Source organism: Silurus aristotelis, assembly GCF_946808225.1.
Source record: "Silurus aristotelis genome assembly, chromosome: 7".
Classification (NCBI taxonomy): Eukaryota; Metazoa; Chordata; class Actinopteri; order Siluriformes; family Siluridae; genus Silurus; species Silurus aristotelis.
This window is the reverse complement of record NC_139580.1, coordinates 6,720,145-6,746,843: the sequence shown is the minus strand read 5'-3', so window position 1 is coordinate 6,746,843 and position 26,699 is coordinate 6,720,145. Positions and strand designations below refer to the sequence as shown.

At 38.8% G+C, this 26,699-nt stretch overlaps 1 protein-coding gene across 4 annotated transcripts in view; it reads right to left on the bottom strand.

The window, feature by feature from the left end:
- Positions 1 to 26,699, bottom strand: part of col14a1b (collagen, type XIV, alpha 1b) — a 98,954-nt gene that overhangs the window by 7,261 nt on the left and 64,994 nt on the right. For all 4 annotated transcript variants that reach the window (XM_083546909.1, XM_083546908.1, XM_083546910.1 and 1 more), the window contains 20 exons: positions 24,095 to 24,241; positions 23,231 to 23,305; positions 21,219 to 21,358; positions 20,886 to 21,009; positions 17,590 to 17,733; positions 16,328 to 16,492; positions 16,157 to 16,195; positions 14,274 to 14,412; positions 13,054 to 13,196; positions 12,825 to 12,934; positions 7,910 to 8,068; positions 7,488 to 7,565; positions 6,209 to 6,295; positions 5,994 to 6,047; positions 5,806 to 5,901; positions 5,419 to 5,472; positions 3,995 to 4,048; positions 3,850 to 3,903; positions 1,008 to 1,079; positions 1 to 15 (listed from right to left, as the gene is read on the bottom strand). The exon at positions 1 to 15 is cut by the window's left edge and continues 21 nt beyond it. In XM_083546909.1, the coding sequence (XP_083403035.1) occupies positions 1 to 15; positions 1,008 to 1,079; positions 3,850 to 3,903; positions 3,995 to 4,048; positions 5,419 to 5,472; positions 5,806 to 5,901; positions 5,994 to 6,047; positions 6,209 to 6,295; positions 7,488 to 7,565; positions 7,910 to 8,068; positions 12,825 to 12,934; positions 13,054 to 13,196; positions 14,274 to 14,412; positions 16,157 to 16,195; positions 16,328 to 16,492; positions 17,590 to 17,733; positions 20,886 to 21,009; positions 21,219 to 21,358; positions 23,231 to 23,305; positions 24,095 to 24,241 (1,949 nt within the window). The remainder of the gene's footprint in view (positions 16 to 1,007; positions 1,080 to 3,849; positions 3,904 to 3,994; positions 4,049 to 5,418; positions 5,473 to 5,805; positions 5,902 to 5,993; positions 6,048 to 6,208; positions 6,296 to 7,487; positions 7,566 to 7,909; positions 8,069 to 12,824; positions 12,935 to 13,053; positions 13,197 to 14,273; positions 14,413 to 16,156; positions 16,196 to 16,327; positions 16,493 to 17,589; positions 17,734 to 20,885; positions 21,010 to 21,218; positions 21,359 to 23,230; positions 23,306 to 24,094; positions 24,242 to 26,699) is intronic.

Here is a 26,699-nt window from a genome sequence, read left to right as displayed (position 1 = left end):
TGAACCTAAGAGACCCTAAGACAGACAAAGAGAGATGTTCAAGTTAATATTTCTGTACTCATGATAACAAAGACATACACTGTTCTGCAGGGTGTATTCCTGCCTCACTTCTGGTGTTCCGTTATCGATTTGGGATCCACCACAAGCCTGACCAGGGACTTGATATAAAGAGCTTACTGAAGCTTAAAAAATAGTTATGAACAATTTGTTTTCAAGTCTCAGACAAGGGATCTAAAAATGGAAGGCTTTCTGGACCATTCTAAACACTTTTCTGCACTTTTAGTAACAGGTGGGCAGGTGGTAGCTCAGGAGTTAAGGCATTGGACACCAAGCTGCCACTGCTGGTCCCTTGATCAAAGACTTAATCCTTCAAGTGCTCAGTTGTAAGTCGCTCGGGATAATGGCCTCTGCCAAACGCCATACATGTAAATGTAATGGCATTATAAACTTCCAAAAACAAAGTTTTAATTTCTGAAGCACAAATTCACTTTGATCACTCTGCAGCATTTAAATGTGCATTATGTCTGCTTACAGACAAAAAAAAAAAAAGACTTAATGTAAGTGATTTACTTTTTTGCATTTTAAATGATGTCTTTCCAGCCTCTTAAACGTTTACAAGCCACATTCACTGAATTTTTGACTGTCGAGATGAAACCTTTGCTGCAGCCTAAATCTGTATGTAATTAAAAAGTCATTAGCAGCCTTCTCAAATGCTGAAATATTGTAATGATCTTTCTAATAATCTTTTGAAAATTTCCACTAGAGCAGTTAAGGGACCTTCTGAACAACTGAACAAAAATGGAGCTTTCTATAACCATTCCGTTGCAGTCTGGGTAAAAAAAATGCTTGTTATATTATTCTGATGCAGATGCTGGAGGGGAGAAACTTGCATGCATTAAACAGTAGTTTAGGGTTAAGCAGTGTATTTGCAAAGAGTTATGACTTCCCTTGACTTCACCCGACATACATTACAAACACAACACCCAACCATTTCCCTGTGTTCTTACTGGGGGTCCTTGTTCGCCAGTGGGTCCTGGAGGGCCGTTCTGACCCGGTGCCCCTGGAGCTCCTGGTCCTCCCTGCAGAGAGCACAGAGCAGCTGTAATAACACAGACGCACTGAGTTCCAGATTAAAGAGACAAAGTCGGTGCTTCTTTATGGCATGGTGGTGGGATGAAAGAGGGAACACTGTGAGATCAAAGCGAAGACAGCCTTGTATATGATGCCGCTGCTCTGCGGCGAGAGCTTAAAGTTTCGTGCCAGAGCTGGTTGTTCTGGCGTTAACATTCTAAACATGGGCGAGGCAGGAATAAGACTACGGGGGAAAGAGATGAAAGAGCGATCGCTGTTCATTCTGATCCTCTGAGAGCTGTCAGAGAAAACTTCATAAAGGTTCTGCATGGCTTAAAGAAGTATTCAAAGTATGGCTTAAAGAGAAATTGAGCTTTCAAAATTAATGCTTCTTAATATTTTCAATGCTTGACATTTACTTTAAATAGTTCAGTTATAACAAAAGCATTCAATATCCATATGGATACTCACTTAGTGTATAACCTCAGCCAGATTCTATAGATTTGTATCTTTAAACTGCTGCTTTGATCATAAACACTGTCATGTGAGCAACTCAGGACGACTTCTACACCTGTACCCAGTAATGGTTTATAATCTCACTGAAATCTGGAATGAATGGTGTTTGTCTAAATGTAAAACAAACACACACACACTTACATAAACATCTGTATTAACCAAATGGGGACTAACAAATGTAAAATATCTAATTACATTTTTCCATTTATTTTATTTAAATCAATATAATGTGTGCCAATGTAAGCAAAATGATTGCATTCATCTGATTTATTATATTACATTTTTTGTTTAAAATATTATTTTATATATTATTTAACCAACTATATGAACTTCTTATGTGTGCATAATAATGTTGAAGCATGCATTATGGCAGGCAGAGCAATGATGCATAAAACATTTATTCCAGAAGTTTGATGCTAAAAGAATAAAAGGTCATTTTTCACAAACCAGAGCAAAAGATGCAGCAGTTGCTCTAAAGACAACAGGGGTCACATTGCACTGAGAGAGGGCCACGTTACAGGGTTATACACTATTTAATAGAGCATGGACTGAATTTATAGAAAGGTCTAAGCTACTGAACACAGATTTCAACCTGACCACTGGGAGGGAAAATGATAAGCACAGGAATAAATGCAAAAAGCAATAAAACAATTTTTTTTTTTTTTTTTTTATGTTCTACATACTGTAATGCTGTTTTCTGTGATGGTCTGTACAATTGAAAGTGTGTCAAAAATGTTTTGTGTAATCTACCGCAAATTGTTGTCTATACATCTATACCTGATAAATTGCTATTTGAAACCTGTAAATCAAATATACAGTATACTGTAGGTTCCTGAAATTTCTAATGTTTAAAAGACTCAAACTGATTGTCTCGTTTTTGCGACTTTTGATCGCCAGTATGATTGAAAATGTCAATTTGAAAATGTCAAATCCGTAATACTCTGCGAGAATAATGTGAGATTTGTTTATATTCCTGCATAAACAGTGTGTAGTGGTGTAATACGTTAGAATGATACAAGTCAGAAAAACTTGACTTTAGTGCTATATTACATATTAACGGATATGATTTAAAATGAAGTTAAGTACAATACTTTAAACAAAACATACAGTACTAAATAAAAAAAATTTCTTTTAAAAGCTACTTGAAAAAGTTAGAAGGGCACAACAAACTACTCAATGACATGATGAGTAAATGTAATTTATTACTTTCCACCTCTGGTTAGCACATAGCTTTGATAAATCGAATTGTTGAAAAAAAAGATTTCCTCCCCTCCTCCTGGGCGATGCCTGCTTGGAGCTCATGGAGAGGAGCATGTTTTCTGTCTTGATTTGTAGTTTCCATGTGTCCCTATTGTTCACAGCTGTTTCCGTTTACCCTGTGGTTAGCTTGTGTTTAAATGCCACTGTCTTTTTGTTGTCGAGTCGCAAAATATGGCTCAGGTCCTGTGTTTGTAAGCCCAACTTGACCAAGCCGCTTGATTTTGAATGCAGTACTGATTATGCAGTTTAAGATTCATTTCTGTGTCTAGTTCTCGATTACAGCTTCGCCTAGATTGGATTATTCTTTGACCCTGATTTGCCTCTTCAATTTTGCCCCGCATTTCTGAATTATTCTGCCCTGAACTCAATAAAGCACTAGTTTACCTGCGATTGTGTTACATGATACCTTACATACTGTATATAATGTTTTATGAGCTATGCAAAGATATACACAAAATAGACAAACGGGTGTTGACATTTGACCATAGGATTAGTATGTACTTTTTACACATCCCATTCCACATTTAGTTCCCATTTGCTGTTAAAATAACCTCCACTCTTCTGGGAAGGTGCTCCACTAGATGTTGGAGTGAGCTTGTGGAGATTCATTCAGCTACAAAGAGTGTTAGTGAAGTCAGGTAGTGATGTAGGTGATAAGTGGAGGCCTGAAGTGGAATCAGCGTTTATTTTCATCCCAGATTTGTTCAGCAGGATTGGAGCTTTATATCTATATATTCACAAACATTTTATCTGTGAAGTACTTTTAGGCAACTTAAATCTCAGAATTTTTACTTTCCGTGTACTTAAACATTCACCCACACATTATTAATCCCTATTTGAAAATAAAACATGGAAGAACTGATGTAAACTGTAAGCGTGTGAAGCATTTCCATTGTAAGAGCATGCTCTACATAGTAAAATAACTTGTATGCTACGTAATATTATGCATGCAATTAATTATAACTGAATTTATGTGTTTGTGTGCACGTGTCTTGTACTTACTATATTTCCTGGAGGCCCTGTTCTGCCCTGTGGTCCGTCATTGCCTGGCAAACCCTGTGGAGCAGAACACGTGTTAGCCAATCATAGCTAATGCTACATAATCTGAATACTTCTATACATCAATCCTAAATGAAAGAGACTTTACTCTGGGTCCTGGAGGGCCATCCCGTCCTGCAGATCCCGGGTTTCCTGGGATGCCCTGTATTGAAAAACAGATTTTTAGAAATCTAGATAACTTGTATGTATACCAGTGGTGGACGAAGTGCACAAAGCATGTAGTTGAGATATAGCAGGTAAAATATGACTCCAGTAAAAGTAAATGTATCCCTTTAAACTTTCACTCGAGTAAAAGTACAATAGTTTTTGCCTGTACTTAAGTATTTAAAGTACTATGGTTTATTATGGCTCTAATGTTCCTGTTATCATTTTTGTCACAAGACTCTGCGTAGTTTATGTGAAAAGACTCTAATGTTACTCTTAGTGCAACAATCTATTCATATAATGATATCAATGAGTCGAACACTGATTGATATCTATTAAAATGATCATGAACCCAAAACCTTCTTTTAAAATACTTTAATAATTTACCTTATTTCAACATTAAACTCCATAATAACAATTCCCTATAAGTTCACATTTTCCGCGATAAATCGGGACCATTCGCAAAACAAAATAGCTATGTGCCAAATTGAATCCGCAAAACGGCTTAAATTTCACAAAAGTAAATATGTATTTTTAATGAAGAATTTTAATTATAGTCTTAATTTAATGAGTCTTTGAGAGGCAGCAAGCTATCAAAGAACATCCTTAACCAAAAGGAGTCCGAGACCATGCTGAGGGGCCGGCACCTGCAAAGGTGTAAATACTGGTGACTACCACCTGCTGACTCGGTAGTGGTATCACACAGCCGTGTGTTTCTTTAATCATTTCCTACACTTAATTTACATTTAAAGGCTAAATCCTCTTTACACTTTTAAGGGAAAACATTGTAAAATGTCTGGGCAGAATTTGCTCTGTGTTCTTTTTGACTCCGATGAACACAATATACTTCATGTATTTTGTCACTTCTATGCTGTTATAAACTTCTTCATTATGGTCATCGTTGTCCTTATCATTTTTTCTTCCAACTGTGTACTGCACTGTATATGCTTGAAATGACAATAAAGCTTACTTGACTTGACTTTAGTGGAATTTAAAATAAAATCTTGGAACATATGTGGGAATGTCTTACGTTTTCATTTTAGGGGTGACCAGACTTAAAAGTATTCTTGAAGTACTTTAAACATACTTCATTTCAGGAAAAATGCAGATTTTAGAACTATTGATTGTAGAAAACACAAAAACTGCAAGGGTTTTCCAGACTGCCAAAAATACACTATTTAAAAGCCGACCATTTCCGCACATTTTTTTTTTTTAGATTAAATGCAACTGTTACTTCTGATATTTTCTGTGGATTCTTGTAAATAATGCATTGTTGTATAGAAACGGATCCTGCCACAGGTTAATATTCAGTTATTTTTATCCACACTGTGTGTTAGATTGGAGTTTGAGCAATACTATAGCTTTTACCTGAGTACCTCGAGGTCCTGCTTCACCTTTTTCCCCTCTCTCACCTGGACCACCCTAAACACACACACACACACACACACACACACACACACACACACACACACACACACACACACACACACACCAATCTTGACATGCTTTCATTTCTGGATTATCTTTGCCAAGGTAATTCATCTGCCATGCACAAGAATGACAAACGGTTCATAGCAAACTTTCTAAGGTCACTTCTTTTTTGAGATCCGACACACGTTCAGCTCCTAAATGAGCAGATTCTCAGGTATTTATCACTTAAACAAATCTTTCAGAAAAACAATAGCTGTAAAAAGCACACAGCATCTACATTTTGCTGATAACACAGTCATACACTCATGTGTGTTTATGTGTTACCGGAGGGCCTCTGATAGATCGCCCGCTGTGTCCCTGGGGGCCGGGGGGGCCCTGAGGTCCTGGTACTCCCGATTCTCCAACTGGACCCACTGGACCCTGTGACACACACAAACGCACAGAAAATAAGAACAATAATCCTATCGCTTTAGTGCTGTACAACCAATCAGACCATAATAATCAGACTGTACCACAGGGCCGGGTTCTCCTCGATCTCCTCTTGACCCTCTAATACCAGGACCTCCCTGTAAAGTGCATACACACACACACACACACACACGCACACACACACACACACACACACACACACACACACACACACATACACACAAAATTCTTTGAGTTTGTAATGACCTTTGAGGCACATTTTGAAGACTTATTTGAAAGTGTCTCTTTGTGTGTGTACCAGAGGTCCAGGAGGACCAGGAGGGCCTTTACTGTCTTGACTGCATGTGCAAGCTCGAGGCAGTGCTGGACAATCAGCCTCCTTCCTCTGAAAGTCAACAACGTTATAAACAACAACAGCACACACAATAAACAAAAACAAAAACTGCATTAATATGGTTTAAAAAAATCCCATGAATATGGATTTTGACACACAAACACACACACACACACACACTCAACTGTGTGTTACTGACCTGTTACAAACCGGAACTTAAACACACACTCAATACTCACTACTATTTATACACATCCATGTCTACAGCAGCACCCATGTTATATTATAATAAGATTATAACTGTTTACATGCTGTTTTGCACACCTTATGATTGCTGCTGTTGCGGGTTTGCATGTTTTACATGTTGTGTTTATGTTTTACAAGTACACTCTTGTTTATTGTTCTCTCATTTCACACTATAACACATTATACAGTAGGTTTACTGGTCAGCGTTATTTTGTGATTTTGTCCCACACTGTCTTATATTGTTTGTTTGCTCTGTCATTTGTCTGGACTGTTTGCATTCAGCTGCACACTATGTGGCGAGGACAACTTATTTTAGTCCTTAGCTCTATGTTCTGTTACATAGATCTATGTTGTGTGATGTAGCTCTGTGTTCTGTTATGAAGCTATTTGTTGTGTGATGTATCTCTGTGTATTAATACGTAGCTCTATGTTGTGTGATGTAGCTCTGTGTTCTGTTATGTAGCTCTATGTTGTGTGATGTAGCTCTGTGTTCTGTTACGTAGCTCTATGTTGTGTGATGTATCTCTGTGTTCTAATACATAGCTCTATGTTGTGTGATGTAGCTCTGTGTTCTGTGATGTAGCTCTGTGTTCTGTTACGTAGCTCTATGTTGTGTGATGTAGCTCTGTGTTCTGTGATGTAGCTCTGTGTTTTGTTACGTAGCTCTATGTTGTGTGATGTAGCTCTGTGTTCTGTTATGTAGCTCTATGTTGTGTGACGTAGCTCTGTGTTCTGTTAGATAGCTCTATGTTGTGTGACGTAGCTCTGTGTTCTGTTAGATAGCTCTATGTTGTGTGACGTAGCTCTGTGTTATGTTAGGTAGCTCTATGTTGTGTGATGTAGCTCTGTGTTCTGTTATGAAGCTCTATGTTGTGTGATGTAGCTCTGTGTTCTGTTATGTAGCTCTATGTTGTGTGATGTAGATCTGTGTTCTGTTATGAAGCTCTATGTTGTGTGATGTAGCTCTGTGTTCTGTTATGTGTGACAAAGTGCTTACCAGACTGGGAAGATCACAGCACTTGTCTCGACGAGCCCATGATGTACTACACACTATATCAAACAACTGGAGCTGAAACTGCACGCACACACACACACACACACATACACACACACACACACACAAGCACGCACACACACACACACACACACACACACACACACACACACACACACACACACACACACACACACAAGCACACACACACACACACACACACACACACACACACACACACACTTAGGACCATAGATCTTGAGTACAATTAATTATATAATTACATTACAAAAACAATTTTTTTAATTAATTTTCAGAAACATACAGTAAAAAAATACAGTCAAACATATACTAAGTCTACACACACTCACACACACACACACACACACACACACACACACACACACACACACACACACACACACCGGTGCAGAGTTGTCCCTGTCTCCACGGGATCGGACCATTCTTCCAAGAACCTCCATGCCGTCAGTAGTGATGTTTCCAGCAGCGTTAATGATCTTCTCTTCAGCCAGCTTACAGTCCACCATCACCTGTGCCAGTGTCTTACTCACAGCTATATGCAACTACACACACACACACACACACACACAGACACACACACACACACACACACACACACACATTTTTCACAGAACTGCTTACTTTTGGGCAAAGATTCATTAAAAGTAAGTTCAAAAGTGTAAAATCAATAGAGAGATACAGTAAATGTAATCTTTAAAATGGAAAAAGAAAAGTGGACGCTTAAGGAGCTTTAAAATGTGGTTAAACATTAAATTTTAAACCCTGACCAAAATAACTTGTTGTAATGACACCGGGTTAGATATTAGAAGTAATTTAATATTTTTAAAATAATTAAGTAATTTTGTGTGTCCGGTCACTGTCCTCTGGAGACCTAAAATCCCAGCAATGACCACAGCCTTCCAATATGGCCGACACAGATACTGACTCACAGGAAACATATACACACACGGCTTGAGAAGTCACTTTCAATTAGGTTTTCCAAAGCTCCAAAGACTAACAGAGTCGTTCTGTATTACGTATTGGATTACCGTCTTTCGCCCCTTGTTACGTTCAGCGCCTGATCTTGTTTTTTGCTAGTTTCTGACCACCATTTCTGCCTGCTATTTAGGACTTTGCTTAATGTTTAATAAAGACTGCGTGATCTGCACTTGTATCTGCATCTGTGTGTGTGTGTGTGTGTGTGTGTGTGTGTGTGTGTGTGTGTGTGTGTGTGTGTGTGTGTGTGTGTGTGTATTGCATAACACTGTTTCAAGACGTCTTTAGCAATTATTATACAATTTGCACAGGACATTAGACATAACAATGTGTGGAGACAATTTTTCAAAAAAGAGAAAATATCATTTTTACTTAAATTTATTTACTGCATTGCATCAAACCGGACACTTTTTCCAAATAAACAGAAGATGTTTGTAATTGCAGGAAGTTACGAGGGAGAGCTGTACCTCAGATTACTCATCTAATTATCATGTCATCATAGTAAAATTTTCATGATTAGAATTAACAGCCTTTTCCCCTAACCTACATACACTATATGGACAAAAGTATTGGGACATCTGACTATTCCATTCATATGTGGTTCTTCCCCAAACTGTCATAAAAGTTATATAAGTTATCACACAATTGTATATGACGTCTTTGGATGCAGTAGCATTGAATTTTCCTTTCACTTGAACTGGGAGACCCAAACGTGTTGACACTGCCCATGTGCACAAATCCAGCTCCATGAAGATCTACTTTATATGAGTTAGCATGGAAGATCTTGAGTGGCCTGCTATAAAGCTCTGAGCTCAAATTAATTAAACACCTTTGGGATGAATGTGAACGCTGACTGCACCCCAGGTCTCCTCACCTCACCTACATCAGTACCTGACTTTACTAACACCCTTGTAGCTGAATGAATCTCCACAAACTCGCTAAAATCTACTGAAAGATCTTCCCTGAAGAGTGGAGAATATTATAACAGCATAACAGTAAATGTAGAATAAGATGTTCGAAAAGCTCATACCAATCTTATGTCCACAAACATTTGTCTATAGAGTGTAGCTTGCCTAAAATCTGCAGCAAGAAACTAGCAAACTAATGTTGGATGCTAGTTCATGTACTTACTAAGGAGCTGAATATAGTAGACATGCCATTAAATTGTAATCAAATACATGATTAATAATATACAGTGTCTCACAAAAGTAAGTGCACCACTCACATTTCAGCAACCATTTTATTATTATCTCAAGGGATATATTTTAGATAGTCAATGTGCAGTTTGTACAGCAGTACAGATTTACTGTCCTCTAAAAACAACTTATCATACAGCCATTAATGTCTAAATAACTGGCGAGAAATGTTAGTACACCCTATATTTTGTGTGAGCACCATTGTTTCTAGCACTGCTTTAATCCTCCTGGCCATGAAATTCACCAGAGCTGCACAGGTTGTTGCTGGGATCCCCTTCCACCTCTCTATAATGACATCACAGAACTGGATATTAGACACATTGTGCTTCTCCATCTTTTGCTTCAGAAGCCCCACAGGTGCTCAGTAGGGATCAGGTCTGGAGGTCAGGTACGTTATTATGTTGGAAAACGTTCAGACCAGTTTCTGAAGGGAGGGAATCATGTTCTGCTTCAGAATGTCAGAGTTCATGTTGAAATCCTTGTTTCCCTCAATGAGCTGCAGCTCCTCAGTACCAGCAGCACTCATGCAGCCCCAGACCATGATGCTACCACCAACATGCTTGACTGTAGTCAAGACACAATTTTCTCGGTTCTCTTTACCAGGGAGTCGCCACACATGCTGGACACCACCTGAGCCAAACAAGTTTATCCTTGTCTCATCAGACCACAGGACATGGTTCCAGTAATTCTTGCTCTTGGACAGGTCGTCTTCAGCAAACTAAGGCTTCCTTCTGGGACAACAGCCGTGTAAACTGACTTGTTGCAGTATGTGGCGTGTAGTCTGGCAGCACTCATGCGTCTGTTTTTTGAAGGCAGCTTCTGCACTTCAAGCACAGCGTGAGGACTCAACTTCTTTGATGGACCCTCTTGAGGCCTGTTCAGAGTGGAATCCGTCTTGGAAAACCTCTGTATGACCCTGACCACTGTACTGTAACTCAGTTTCAGGGTTTTACAGATCTTACAGCCTCGGCATCTTTGTGAAAAGCAACAATTCTCATTTTAAAATCCTCAGAGAGTCTTTATCATTAAATGCCATGTTGAACATCCAGTGGTCAGTATGAGAAAAGTACAAAGCACCAAATTTTAACTGCTCTAATACAAGATACACAAATTTGTATGGTTCTGTCAAGCAGACAAAAACATCATAACTGAGTTATTAGAGGACAGTACATTTGTACTGCTGTACAAGCTGCACATTGACTACTCTAAAATATATCCAAGTTTCATTTCTTTAGTATTTTCCCTTGAGAAGATACTAAAATGAGATACAGTATATAATATAATGAATAATATACAATATTGTTTATATTAAATGTAATACAATCGATAAAATCATGTTTGGATGAATGTAGTATGTTATTAACGTAAACTTTATATGTAATACATTTATATAAATCTGTTCACATTCCCAGAAAACCTGCAAAAACGCTATTATGAAAATCTGGAAGATAGGAACTACAGAGGAATTGAACCGGGAACAAAAGCTTTCCTCTCCATGCCTTACACACACACACACACACACACACACACACACACACACACACACACACACACACACACACACACACACACACACACACACACTCAAATTCTCCTTCGCTTTCTCGATGGGCTGTACAAACAGCATGTTTGGTATAGATAATAGTCTAAAGGGGAGACTGAATGCTAAATAGAACCAAAAAAGCTGAATCTTCAATATCATGTATGCCAGGAATGCAGACACACACACACACACACACACACACACACACACACACACAACCACATATTTCCATTATTACTACCCACTAAGCTGTCAATAAAGCATTATGTTTTCAAATTAATTCATGTTAATGATTATTTTTCATAAAAAGAATAGCAATAATATTAATAATAATAATAATAATAATAATAATAATAATAATAATAATAATAATAATAATATCACCTATGTCTTGTGTGTAAGGCTTAATAAATTAGGAGAAAAGCTACTGTTCTAGTGGTGAAAGAAGTTGTATTTTTTAATAAATACAATAATTAATTATTTTAAAATAATGTTTATTTCTGGCACTTTAACACATCACAACAGTAATTCCTCCTTCAGAAAAAACAGATGTCTTTTGTCTTTTGCTCAGCGCTAACTGAGGCATGAATAATAAGTGGGGTTTTTTTATCATGAAGTTGAACTGTTGATATGTCATTCATGTGTTTGAAGTCAAGCCTGGCTCATTCTGCAGGTTGCTCAATCGAAATCACAGACAAAATAAAGTTCTATTTTCAGTCATCCTTAGTGAGAAGACCCCTGTTCTCATAGCTCATTTCATGGGCTGTGCTTTAAAGAGGTCTGAGTAGCGTACTGTCACGGATAGACCAGGCGTCAGAAACCGGGAGTAAAATAGATTGTCTTTGGTGTAAACATGCATACACAAGGAATCTTAAAATAAGACTGTAGCAAATTGTAAACGTAACTGAGTGCTTCCTTTGAAGTGTAGCCAGGAGCATGGAATCATGGAAGCATGGAGGCACAGGGAACAACACCGGTAGCAGACACATACACTGTTACAGTAGACAGGGTTTCTACACGTTTTTTATTTTAAAATGTCAAACCTTATTCAGACTCAAATATGCAGACTTCCTAAAGATTATTAAGATTATATTTAACATCTGAACTGAATGATTTTCAAATTCCAACAAGCGTCATGTTACAATCCCTGGTGTTTATCAGAGTTAGAATCTCTAATGTGTGCTATTAATTTTGTAGCTCATACAAATTAACCTCGTTTTGCTCATGCGCAGTACAGGGACGTAAATGTTTTCAGGCGTTTTAGTGTGAATGAGCAACTTTAAGGAGCGTTTTTAGATGAAAATGCCGTTTTCTGATTTATCCGGATTCGTGTAATGTTGCTTTGGTTTTATAAAAAATATATTTTTTTTACAAATTCTTAATTGTAGGTTTTAGAAACACCAGTAACACGCAGAAATACTTTGTGTTCTTTTTTCCAGACCTGGAAATCACTTAAAATCAAATTCCATTCTTTTTCATACTTTTCTGAAATGCAGGGAACCCTGAGGAGAGCAGATCAGCTCTGCATTGTCTATAGCTATTTGTGTCTCCGTACTGAACGTGATGGAGTTGGTGAGCGCTCACCTTGTGGAAACTGCCGTAGAAGAGCTTCTTAATCTCAGCACCCTCAAATGTTACGGTCTGAAAATCACCCTTGTAGTCGTTATTGAAGAATGTCAGTGTTTTCCCTGCGTCTGTAGACAGATAAAAAAAAAAAAGAAATGAAACACAAAAGAAAAGGCAATAATGTTACTGCTCTCTCTCGATTTCTCTCTCTCTGTCTGTCTATCGCTCTCTCTCTCTTTTTACTCACTGTCTAGGATGACACCCACTAAGGGTTCATTTCTGCTGTTAAGAATTTCCCATAATGCAAAGGGTTCCTGGGGGGTTTGAGGAAGCAGGCGGAACACTACGGTGATTGTGTAATCAGATGGCAGACCCTCAGGGTGGATGAACCTGAAATCGAAACACAATCAAAAGTTATATGTGTATAGATTTATTTCTCTATTGATCTATCTACCTATCCATCCATCCATCCATCCATCCATCCATCCATCCATCCATCCATCCATCCATCCATCCATCCATCCATCCATCCATCCATCTATCCATCCATCCATCCATCCATCCATCCATCCATCCATCCATCCATCCAAAGATCCTACTTAAGGATTTAAAGTCTAGCCATCTGAACCAACTTTGATGCCCTCAAAATGTGTGTGTGTGTGTGTGTGTGTGTGTGTGTGTGTGTGTGTGTGTGTGTGTGTGTGTTTGTTGAAGCAAGCTAACAAGCAGTGTAGTATATTGATGTGAATCTACAGGATATAACACTGTCTCCACATCAAAGTGAGACGGAAATGATGAATGAAGCTCTATAATCTGTACAGCTTGGTAATTGCAGAGAACAGAGGAAAATAAAAAAGCAAAATAAACACTATTTACTGTCTACTGAGCCCAGAATATTATAATATCATTTGATGTACAGATACAGAGGCATCCAAAATGTGCTGTGTGTACTTATCATTTGGTGTGAATCGAATGTCCTCACAAGGATAGGAATATCTGAGAGCTTGGCTTGTCTAAATAAGTTCTATCTATCTATCTATCTATCTATCTATCTATCTATCTATCTATCTATCTATCTATCTATCTATCTATCTATCTATCTATCTATCTATCTATCTGTCTGTCTGTCTGTCTGTCTGTCTGTCTGTCTGTCTGTCTGTCTGTCTGTCTGTCTGTCTGTCTGTCCGTCCGTCTGTCCGTCTGTCTGTTCATTTTTCCATCCATCCATCCACATCCATCCATCCATCCATCCATCCATCCATCCATCCATCCATCCATCCATCCATCCATCCAATCCAAACAATTCTTTTATTTAAAATTTGTTTGAGGTAAAGGTTTGTATTAATTTTACCATAGCATAAATATGCTGTGTTAAAATCTATGTTAAAGGAATCTCCTTACGAGAATAGTAAGGTGTGTTTGTGTGTTTGTGTGTTTGTGTGTGTGTGTGTGTGTGTGTGTGTATACCTGGTGGGTTGTGCCAGCATGGCATCACTGGCCAGTCTGAAGCTACTAAAACTGTTAAAGGTTCCTGGCTCCATGGAAACACCGGCCACATTGCTGTACAGATGCTCTACCAGTCCAAACATTTCCATCATTCTAAAACCTGTATAATAGGCAAATGTTTGAGACAGTCAGTCATGTTTAAATCAGGGAACCTGCTCAGACTCATAAATCAGATTAAAAAAGTCCACAATTCCATATCTGTTAATCTTACCATCAGGACTGACTCATCTCATATTGTGTAGCTAAAGGGGTAAACAATGACTAATTCCTCAAAGCTTAAATTTGTTTTTTCTGATTTTCGAAAACACAGGTGAGAAATTACATGGCAACAATCCATACGAGAAGAAAAACTATCTTTTCTAATTAGTCTGTTTATGTTCAGAGCTGAAATGACTCATAAACTAGAACATCCATGAGACTATTTTTTTGTTATCACTTTATAACAGCTATAATTCTCATAACAGCCTCTGGTTTCTGTCTCGAAGTTAATAAGACAGAAAAGGCATATATATATATATATATATATATATTGTATTTTTAGGTGCGGAAGATAATTAAAATCTGAGTTCCTTCAAGAAAGTATGAAGTGGTGGACCGCAAGTTTGTTCAGTCTATGCACCTAGAATGCATTTTCTTACGATTAGAAAATGCAAAAGAATACAGGAAGAGATTAGCAGCTAACGCTAGCGATATGGATTCTTTAGAGTTTTATGTCCAACTTCAAGAATTTCTTTTAAAAGGAGAAAATCCTGACAATTTCACATATCAAGGGAGTGAATGAATGAATGATAGGGGGACTAAAGACATTTGTTAAAGTCTGCTATAATAAGCAGAAACAGTTGAGTAGATCTTATCTTTAAAAAATAAAATATAAAATGTAAAAAACACACACACACACACACACACACACACACACACACACACACACACACACACACTGTATCTGTATTATACATATGTGGTCTAACAAATGTGAACGATTTAATTTAAATTTTTCCATTTATAAAATTTTATTTGTGCCAATTTAATTGATTATTACATTTAATAAAAATAATAAAAGGTGTATTGCATTCATTTGATTTATTTTATTTGTTATAAAATATTATAAAATAGTATTCTATATATTACTCAACCAAGCAGGCATTTTATTTAAAATTGTTTTAAAAATGTAAACTGTTCAAATGTTGATGGCCACAAATGTTAATAATAATAATAATAATAATAATAATAATAATAATAATAATAATAATAATAAAAAAAAACCAAAAAAACAAGCAATTTCATGTTTTGACCTGGTCCAGCGTGAGCGCAAAGCCAGTTTCATGAAGATATGTAATACATGGGTTGGATTGAAAGATCTCCCATTATAGAGCTTCGAATCTCAGCCCTTCTGAACACCTTTGATTTAAACTGTAACACTGACTGCACCCCAGGCCTCCTCACCTCACCTATATCAGTTCCTGACTTTATTAACACCCTTGTCATTGGGAATGTGCACAAATCTCTACGAAACACACTCCAAAATCTAGTGTTACATCGGAGCTTATTATAAAAGCAAATGGGGAATCATGAGATGTTCAAAAAGCACATACTGTATGAATTTTATCGTCAGGTCTTGACAAACATTTGCTCATATAGTGTATGTGCTGTATATACAAATATACTGCTATTTTGACAAAAAAAAAACAAAAAAACGTCTAACTGAAATGTGATTTGCTTTGAAGCTGGAACTACTATCAGTTGTTTTAAAGACAATTTGTCCACAGCTGGTATAAATAATATTAGCGTATGAATATGCTTTTGTGCGTATTGACCCAATGCACTAATATCTTTGTGTGACTGACCTGGTAATGTGCTTCCACTCATCGCTACAGAAGGACAAGCTGCAAAACACAACAGAACAATCATTCCAAGACTGTAGTAGACGATTAAAAAATCCCTCCTTCATTCATACAAGAACAAGATTTTTTTGTTAGTTTTTTACATCAGCACACGTATTTGGATCAGAGACTCACTCGCCGATGCAGCCTCACACACGAACGTGATTAGTTTTTCTTCGATTTTCCGGAAAGCGTCAAGGTCGTCTACAAAAAACACGTGCCTCTCGCTGGGTTTGCTGCCGATGCTCACCAGCTCTCCGTAGTCGGCGTCCGCAAAACCGATTGCAAACACGATGTAACCTGGAGTTTAATATTAGCATTATTACCTTAAAAACTGCAAATCTGTCTAGAAATAGAATCTCAGTACACTGTTTTAGAGCCAAATACAAACATTACAGTGAATACAAACATTAGACAGCAGTTGAAATAGATTTCACTTGATATAGACAATACATTTTAATTTATCCTGTGGTCCGATTAGAAAGTCAGAGTGTAACAACGTTGTTACGGTATGTCTGAATGCTTGATTGTGACTGGTTGTAGGGTGTGGGCTCAAACTGTTGAACACACAGGTAGTTTCAGGTAGTTTAATCACCGCACTTTATTAATGTGCTACCTTTTAAACAACTGTAACCATAGTAACATTCACCAACCAAGAATAACATTATGAGCGGTGAAGTAAAGAACACTGATGATCTCTTCATCATAGCTGTTGTTAAATGGGATTTATTTAGTAGCAGCAAGAAAAAAAAAATGTCAAGGTTGACATGTTAGAAGCAGGAAAAATGGGCAAGTAAAAACATTTAAACGAGTTTGACAAATTGTGATGGCTAGACGACTCTTGTTCCTGGTCTGCAGTGGTCAGAATCTATCAAAAGTGCTCCAAGGGAGGAAACAGTGGTGAACCGGCGACAGGGTCGTGGCCGGCCGAGACTCATTGAGGCCCGTGTGTTCCGATTTAATAGATAAGCTCCTGTAGCTTAAACTGCTGAAGAAGTTCATGCTGTTGATGCTCGAAGGGTCACAGCTGTTTTAGCAGTAAAAGTGGGACCAACAAAATATTGGGCAGGTGGTCATAATGTTATGCCTGATCAGTGTACAGTCACAATCACATGTGATAAAGGTGCTGAGGCACAAGATGAATCTGATGAACTGGAGCAGAAGAAATGTAAAACATCTCTCACATGCAATATCTCTCAAAACTAGTCAAATAAATATAATCATATTGCATCACTTCATCTCCACGTATGCATATTGTTTTTATGTAGGTTATTTATATTATATTATTTTGATGACATTTAATTCTATATAAATGTAAATATATATATATTTAGGTAACGATACACAGTGAACTCTACTGACGGGTGAATAAAAAGACGGACACACAGATAACTCACCTTCCATCTGTATCTCCTGGGAGATTTTATTGACGTCGTCTTGGGAACGTCCGTCCGTCAGCACTACTAGTACTTTAGGCACGCCCCTCCTGGTTCCTCCGGCCCTGGTGAAGACCGCATCCTTCACATGCTGCATAGCTCTTCCTACAGAACAAAGGTCCGAGTTCAGAGTTTATCAGTCACACAACTTTGTGTTATTAAGTTTTATTCGCCCGTTTAACTGCGCTAGCATGTGTTTTGATGTAACTTACACCACGTATTGTGGGTGTGGCCAGTATGATTTGATTTAGATGGCAATGCATACACTATACACACACTATACACACACTATACACACACTATATACATACACTATATTGCCAAAAGTTTGGGGACACCTGTTTATAAGTACGGTATGTGCTTTTTTGAGTATCGCATTCCAAATTTAGTTTCAGTTTGTTCTTATAATTCCCTTCACTCTTCTGGGAAGATGTTCCACTAGATGTGCTTGTGGACATTTGTGTTCATTCAGCCACAATGGTGGTACTGATGTTTGTCAGGTGATGAGGCCTAGGGTTGAGGTCAGCGCTCTTTATCAAGCCATTTGAGAGCTTCCTCACCAAACTTTTTATTAAACTAAATTGGAGGTATTTAGAATTGCGTATAAAGACAGTATGCTTAGCTACAGACAGGCGCTAAAAGCTGCTAGAGCTAAACACCTGAGCAAACTCATAGAAAATAACAAAAACAACCCCAGGTTCCTTTTCAGTACAGTCGCTAAATTAACAACAAATCAGGGATCTGAAAAATGTGTTCCATCACAGTTTAGTAGTGAAGACTTTATGAATTTCTTCACTGAAAAAATAGATAACATTAGAAAAACAATTGTGGCAGTTCAACCTCTGACAGCATCTCCCGACACAATCGTACTTACAACCCCACAACTACACTGTTTTACATGTATAGGACAGGAAGAGCTGTATGATGCTATTATGAAAGCTAAATCAACAACATGTCAGTTAGATCCAATTCCCACTAAACTACTGAAGGAAGTGTTATATACAGCTGGTGAGCCTCTTTTAAATATTATTAACTCCTCACTATCGTTAGGTCATGTCCCTAAATCCCTCAAGTTAGCAGTTATTAAGCCCCTCATTAAAAAACCTAATCTGGATCCAAACACGCTATCGAATTACAGACCAATTTCAAATCTCCCATTTATGTCTAAGATTTTAGAAAAGATTGTCGCTGCCCAGCTATGTAACCACTTGCAGGAGAACAATATCTTTGAAGAGTTTCAGTCAGGTTTTAGGCCCCATCATAGCACAGAAACTGCTCTAGTTAAAATCACTAACGACCTGTTTTTAGCTTCAGACCAAGGCTACATCTCCCTATTAGTTTTACTAGATCTTAGTGCTGCGTTCGACACTATAGATCATGATCTTCTCCTCGATCGCTTACAGAATTACATCGGTATTCAGGGACAGGCATTAAGCTGGTTTAAATCCTACCTGTCCAATCGTTACCATTTCGTAGATTTAAATGGAGAGCTATCCAGGATAATGCTAGTAAATTATGGCGTGCCACAAGGGTCAGTTCTGGGACCCCTGCTTTTTACAATATACATGCTCCCATTAGGAAATATTATTAGAAGGCATGGAATTAGCTTCCATTGTTATGCTGATGATACCCAGCTATATATTTCATCCAAACCAGGCGATACAGCTCAATTAGCTCGCATAACTGAGTGTGTTGAAGAAATAAGAGATTGGATGAACCATAACTTTCTGCTATTAAATTCTGATAAAACGGAGATTTTGCTCATCGGCCCAAAAAATAGTACACAGAAGCTCCAGCATCTCAGCCTGCATTTAGACGGTTGTTCTGTAACTACTAGTTCAACGGTAAAAGACCTGGGAGTTATTTTAGACAGCAACTTATCTTTCAAAAATCACATCAATCAAGTTACAAAAACAGCCTTCTTTCACCTTAGAAATATTTCTAAGCTAAGAAACATGTTATCTATATCTGATGCAGAGAAGCTCGTCCATGCGTTTATGACCTCTAGAATAGACTACTGTAATGCATTACTAGGTGGATGTCCTGCATCATTAATAAACAAGCTTCAGTTAGTTCAGAATGCAGCAGCAAGAGTTCTTACTAGGTCAAGAAAATACGATCATATAACCCCAATCTTATCGTCCCTACATTGGCTTCCTATTAAGTTTCGAATAGACTACAAACTACTGCTACTCACTTATAAAGCACTAAATGGTTTGGCTCCCATGTATCTATCCAGTCTCTTAACACGCTACAATCCGTCACGCTCCCTGAGATCTCAAAACTCTGGGCTTCTAGTAGTTCCTAGAATAGCAAAGTCCACTAAAGGCGGTAGAGCATTTTCACATTTAGCTCCTAAACTCTGGAATAGTCTTCCTGACAGTGTTCGGGGTTCAGATACACTCTCCCAGTTTAAGTGCAGATTAAAAACATATCTTTTTAGCAAAGCCTACACATAACACACATCACATCATAACCTTGTGCTCCAGAACATCTGATCACATGCACATTATCAACTTGTGCTGTTAATATCATGAACAGCAGCTACGCTAATTCCTCTCCACTGCTTCTCTTTCTCTCCCCATCCCGAGGCATCCGGAGGTTTGGCCAGCTCCAGTCACGTCCCACCTCGTGAAGATTATGGACCTATGGATGATCATGGAGAAGTAGATGCCGAGTGTTTAAAGGCCCTGGCATGGAGAAGCTGATGCTGGATCTATGATGATCACAAATTGTTCTGTATTGTTGAAAGATTTATGACCAAACTTTTGATGTCACCCATATGAGGATGGGTTCCCCTTTGAGTCTGGTTCCTCTCAAGGTTTCTTCCTCATATCATCTAAGGGAGTTTTTCCTTGCCACTGTCGCCACGGCTGCTCATCAGGGACAAACGCACACCATTCACCTTCACTGTTGTTTTCTGTAAAGCTGCTTTGAGACAATGTCTGTTGTGAAAAGCGCTATACAAATAAACTTGACTTGACTTGACTTGACTTGACTTGAAACTATATCTTCATGGAGCTCGGTTTGTGCACTGCAATGCTGGAACAAGTTTTTGTGAATGCAACATTTTATCATACTGCAGCCAAAAACGTCCCAAACAAATGAGTGCCTCCAGCTTTTTGGTAACAGTTAGAAGAAGAACCACATATGGCAGGGAAGTTCAGGAGTCCCAATACTTTTGTCCATATAGTGTAGCTTTGATGCATCTCATCACTACAGCACTTTGAACAGAGGATCTGTAAAGACAAGTCTACCCGTTTTAGTGTTGCCTCCTTTATATGAAATCCTCTGAATGGCATCCAGAAGACTCTCCTTGTTATCATATGAGTTGAGCTTAAACTCGGTGCGAGCGTCATCGCTGAACTGGGCTATGGCCACCTGTATTGAGAAAGAGAGATGCACAGAGAAAGAAAGAAACAGAGAGACAAAGAAAGGAAGAGAGATAAATAGAGAGAGGGATCCTCTGTATCTAGTACTTTATTAGATACCGAGATAGTGTTTAAATAAGACGTGGCTTTCGAGTGTCTGCCAAATGGGTAAATGTGAATGTTAATGTATATGAGAAGAGACTAAGAGAAAATTCGGACCTGTGTGCCTCCGGGTCCGATCTCATCCAGCGCTCCGGCTGTGCTATACAGGAAGCGGATGATCTTTAGGAAGTTGTCGTCACCGATGCTCCATGAGCCATCAACCAAAAACACCAGATCTGCCTTTGCGGCTTTGCAAACTGATAAATGGAGAAAGAAAGTTTAGTGTTTGTGTGTGTGTGAAAGAGATAAAGAGAGAGAGAGCGAAACAAAAGAAAGAGAGAGAGTGAGAGAAAGAGAAACAGAGGAGAACATGAGTTGTCATAAAAGTTTGCCTGCTGTCATTTTTTTTACAGGCCTCTAGTTGAACGATTCACATAGTGGGCTCAGTGGTTAAGATTTTGGACTTCTGATCAGAAAAGTAATGGCGGGCGCACACGGTCTCAGGCCGTCTGAATGTGATCCCAGTTTTACGTCATCGATCCGTGACTCGTACAGACTCGCGTTCTCAATAGCTAGCCCCAAACAAAAACGATCTGTAGTGTGAATTTGGTTGACGACATGCCTCGATAATAAAAACCTCATACAAACACTCCTTTTCCCGCCATAACTTGGTAAGTTTCTCTTTTTGCTGTACTGTGAAACGCTTCGACATTTTCCCTGAGGGGGTTTGAAGTTGTCGTGCTAATTGCACCCATATTGGTTCTTGGTTTGATGGTCAATTTGGGAGAAGCCACACTGTAGGAATGAGTCTGAAATCTAGAAATCTAAGGAATTATTTATTTATTTTCAAAATTTGTCTTAGACGAACAAAGTATTGCCAAAATCACACAGTGTGCAAGTGGATTGCGCTGCCACTGCTGGGCTCTTGAGCAAGGCCCTTATCCCTCAACTGCTCAGATGTATAAATGAGATAATTGTAAGGTACTTCAGATAAGGGTGTTGCCCAAATGCTGTAAATGTAAATAAGTCTAAGAACCCTCATGAAAAGCTATTTTTATAATTGTAATTTTTTTTAACCACCATTTCTCAAAAATCTGGACACCATGTTCAGTTTTTACTGTTATTTACTTGTCTGGTCTCCTGAACTGAATGGGTTTAACCCCGAACTCTAAGTGATTTAAACGACAGTAACCTTAAGTAATGCTGAACTGTGCTGTGTTCTGTCTTTGCATAATTCAGAAATAAAAAGCAAGTCTATAAAAAAATCCATTACAGTACATTTTTGGTGAGTAAGACTACATTTAAACAATTATATTATGTTTATTAACTAAATCTGCACTGAAAAATCTCTCTCTCTCTCTCTCTCTCTCTCTCTCTCTCTCTCTCTCTCTCTTTATCGCTTGCTTTCTCTTACTTGCTCTCGCTCTGTGAAAATCAAATTTAAGTCATAATTCATGTCGTGAATATGCAGCACCGTACTGATAAAGCACTAGGAATACAGATTGACCAGTGCCACAGCAACAGTGATTAGTACAAACTAATAACAGGTACAATACAAATAAATATAATAATATACATTTGTTTTTTATAAAACATAAATGATAAAAAAATATACATAATACATACAGTAGCTTTATATTTATATTAATAATTATATAATTACAAATATATTTATATTAGTAATTATATAATATTAATAATAATAACAATAATAATGATAACAATAACAATTATTTGTCTCTTTCATTTTGTCTTCATTTCTTTCTCAAATAAATTTCAAATAAATCAGATTTTCAGCATCACACCACTGAGCTCTAAACTTCTACCGAATCCAAAAGAAAAAAGAAATAGAGAGGCTGTGTTTCCATGGTAACGCTCTGATGTTGATTCTTCACCGTGAATTTCTGATTGAGTGAAATTATAAATTTAGGCAAACTCAAAGCCATTAAAAATGTTTAAAAGTCTTAAAAGTTACTGCTGAAAAAGCTAGATTAAATAAACCCAACTGGGTTTATGCTGTACATAATGTGCAGGGAAAACTCTTTAACTTTTAAAAATGCCATCGTGTTATAGTTGGAATGTTGTTTTTTTATATAATTTGAAGGTTTCCGACAGTGTTTGAGGCTTACCTTCCTTGGCTACAGGGATGGTGGGGATTGGTGAGGTGGTAGGAGGCCTGGTGGGAGGACTTGTGGGCACTGGGACTGCAAGAACACACACCGAGATAAACACACACAATGAAAGACAAAAGAGGAAAGAGAATGAGCAGGCAACCGTTTAGATTATACAGTTCAAACCACCAGCTGTCGAGGATTTATTCTAAAACAGTTCCTCTGTAGCCTACACATGCTTTGGGTAGGAAGTGAAGTGAGGATGTAGTGTCTCTCTCTTCTCTGTAAACTGTCTGATTATGTCTGATCGAACCTCCTGACTCATGAGATCGGTGACAGTCTTCGAGTGTTTACGCGTTGGAACGTATGATGAGGATAAGCCTCGGCGTCAAGTTTTACGCTACCCGCTTCAGAACAAAGTCATAAATTAAATGCGAGTCTGGGAGCTGCTGTCTGCTGCCTCACCGCATTCACAAGTAATGTGAGTAATTATCACTTCTGTGAGTGTGTGGATGTCTGTTAGTGCACCTGGGTATGAGTGTGTTTGTGCACAAGCTGAAGCCTGTGGCGGAAGTAATCGTGGAGGTGCCGTATCTCTGGGTAGGACCGTGCAACTCCAACAGAAAAAGATTTAGCAAATGCGTTTGAATTATTGCTATAAAATATACTTGAATCTGTGACTATTACGGACGTTAAATATTTATCAAATAAAGATGCTCATCACTGATTGGCTGGGAGATGTTCATTGCTGTGCAGTGCTGTTTGATTCTCAATACTGACTGGTCTGAAGGTCTTGTGTTTCTCTAGCTCTTTTGCTGCTCTTCCTGTATGTGTGTGTTTTAAATAGCACACGTGTTGCCACTGACAGTGAAAAGAACTCACGTGTTTTCTGCATGATGGTCACAGCAGGGCCCTCTGCCTCCTGTAGCAGAGCATAAACAGTGATTTTGTATTGTGTGTTTGGATTTAGGTCGTTAAAGCAGTGCCTCGCTTCGGAGCCATCCAACCTCACTTCCTGCTTCTGGCCATCTGTAATGTAATCAATAAATAACTGCAATAAATAACTGCAACTCAGAAACGGTGATCAAGCAGACATGGAAAAGGGGCTCACTTGATGCAGTCAATAAACCAATATTTAATATATTGTCTGTACATTTCTGCATTTATACCATGCAATATTCCACAAAGTAGAGCATAATGATTTATGTAGCTCTTGAGCGAGATTTCGATCCTGATTGCCCTGCCTGTTTCTGAACATTTCTGCTCATCTTTTAATTTATGCCTTTGTCATGTGACAAACAATGTAGCATCCTGTTAAAGTGTCAAAAAAGCATTTAATCAGCCTTAAAAACCATCATTCTTTTGTTTGTGTTCGTTGGGTCCCCATGGGTCCTGCTGAATGGACTGAATAAAAATACCTCCAGTCTAACTCAGAGCACCCTGTATTTTAAAGCGGTTATGAAACGTTGATGTCTGAGTGTGTGTTTCTTCGCCTCCTTCTCAATTTCAAGGTCATATTTAGTGGACTATTTCTGTGAGCTTGACAGGTTTCTGAAATGAGCACATACGATTTTACCATCACAGCCTTGGGCCTCAACAAACAAAGAAAATCTTCTTCTTCTTCTTTCGGCTGCTCCCATTAGGGGTCGCCACAGCGGATCATCCGTCTCCATACCACCCTGTCCTCTATATCTGCCTCTTTTACACCAACTACCTGCATGTCTTCCCTCACCACATCCATGAACCTCCTCCTTGGCCTTCCTCTTTTCCTCCTACCTGGTGGCTCCATCTTCAGCATTTTTCTACCAATATAATTCATGTCCCTTCTCTGCACATGTCCAAACCATCTCAATCTCGCCTCCCTCACCTTGTCACCAAAACATCCTACATGTGCTGTCCCTCTAATAAACTCATTTCTAATCTTGTCCATCCTCGTCACTCCCAACGAAAACCTCAACATCTTCAGCTCTGCTACCTCCAGCTCCACCTCCTGTCTTTTACTCAATGCCACTGTCTCTAATCCATACAACATCGCAGGTCTCACCACAGTCCTATAAACTTTCCCTTTCATTCTTGCAGATACTCTTCTATCACAAATCACTCCTGTCACTCTTCTCCACCCACTCCACCCTGCCTGCACTCTTTTCTTTACTTCCCTAACACACTCTCCATTACTTTGCACTGTTGACCCCAGGTACCTGAACTCCTCCACCTTCTCCACCTCTTCTCCCTGCAACCGCATCACTCCACTGCCCTCCCTCTTATTTACACACATGTACTCTGTTTTACTCCTACTGACTTTCATTCCCCTTCTCTCCAGCGCATATCTCCACCTCTCCAGGCTCTTCTCAACTTGCTCTCTACTCTCACCACAAATCACAATATCATCTGCAAACATCATAGTCCAGGGAGACTCCTGTCTGACCTCGTCCGTCAACCTGTCCATCACCACTGCAAACAGGAAAGGGCTCAGGGCCGATCCTTGATGCAGTCCAACCTTCACCCTGAACCAGTCTGTCGTACCTACTGCACACTTTACTGCCGTCACACTGTCCTCATACATGTCCTGCACCACCCTCACATACTTCTCTGACACACCAGACTTCCTCATACAATACCACAACTCCTCTCTCGGCACCCTGTCGTACGCTTTCTCTAAATCCACAAATACACAATGCAGCTCCTTCTGTCCTTCTCTATACTTCTCCATCAACATCCTTAAAGCAAATAAGGCATCTGTGGTGCTCTTCCTCGGCATGAAACCATACTGTTGCTCACAGATGGTCACCTCTTCTCTCAGCCTGGCTTCCACTACTCTTTCCCATAACTTCATGGTGTGACTGATCAACTTAATTCCCCTGTAGTTACTGCAGGTCTGCACATCTCCCTTATGCTTAAAGATCGGTACCAGCACACTCCTTCTCCATTCCTCAGGCATCCTCTCCCCTTCCAGAATCCTGTTAAACAATCTGGTTAAAAACTCCACTGCCATCTCTCCTAAACATCTCCACGCTTCTACCGGTATGTCATCTGGTCCAACCGACTTTCCATTCTTCATCCTCTTAATCGCTGCTCTCACTTCCTCCTTACTAATCCTATCTACATCCTGCTTCACTAACTCCACATCCTCCAACCTTCTCTCTCTCTGATTTTCCTCATTCATCAGCTGCTCAAAATACTCCCTCCATCTTCTCAACACACTCTCCTCACTAGTCAACACATTTCCCTCTCCATCCTTTATTGCTCTAACTTGCAGTACATCCTTCCCAGCTCGGTCCCTCTGCTTGGCCAATCGGTATAAATCCTTTTCTCCTTCCTTAGTGTCCAACCTCTTATACAGTTCCTCATATGCCTTTTCCTTGGCTTTCGCCACATCCCTTTTAACCTGCTGCCGCATCTCCTTGTACTCCTGCCTACTTTTCTCATCACTCTGTCGATCCCACTTCTGTTTTGCCAACCTCTTCCCCCTAATGCTCTCCTGCACTTC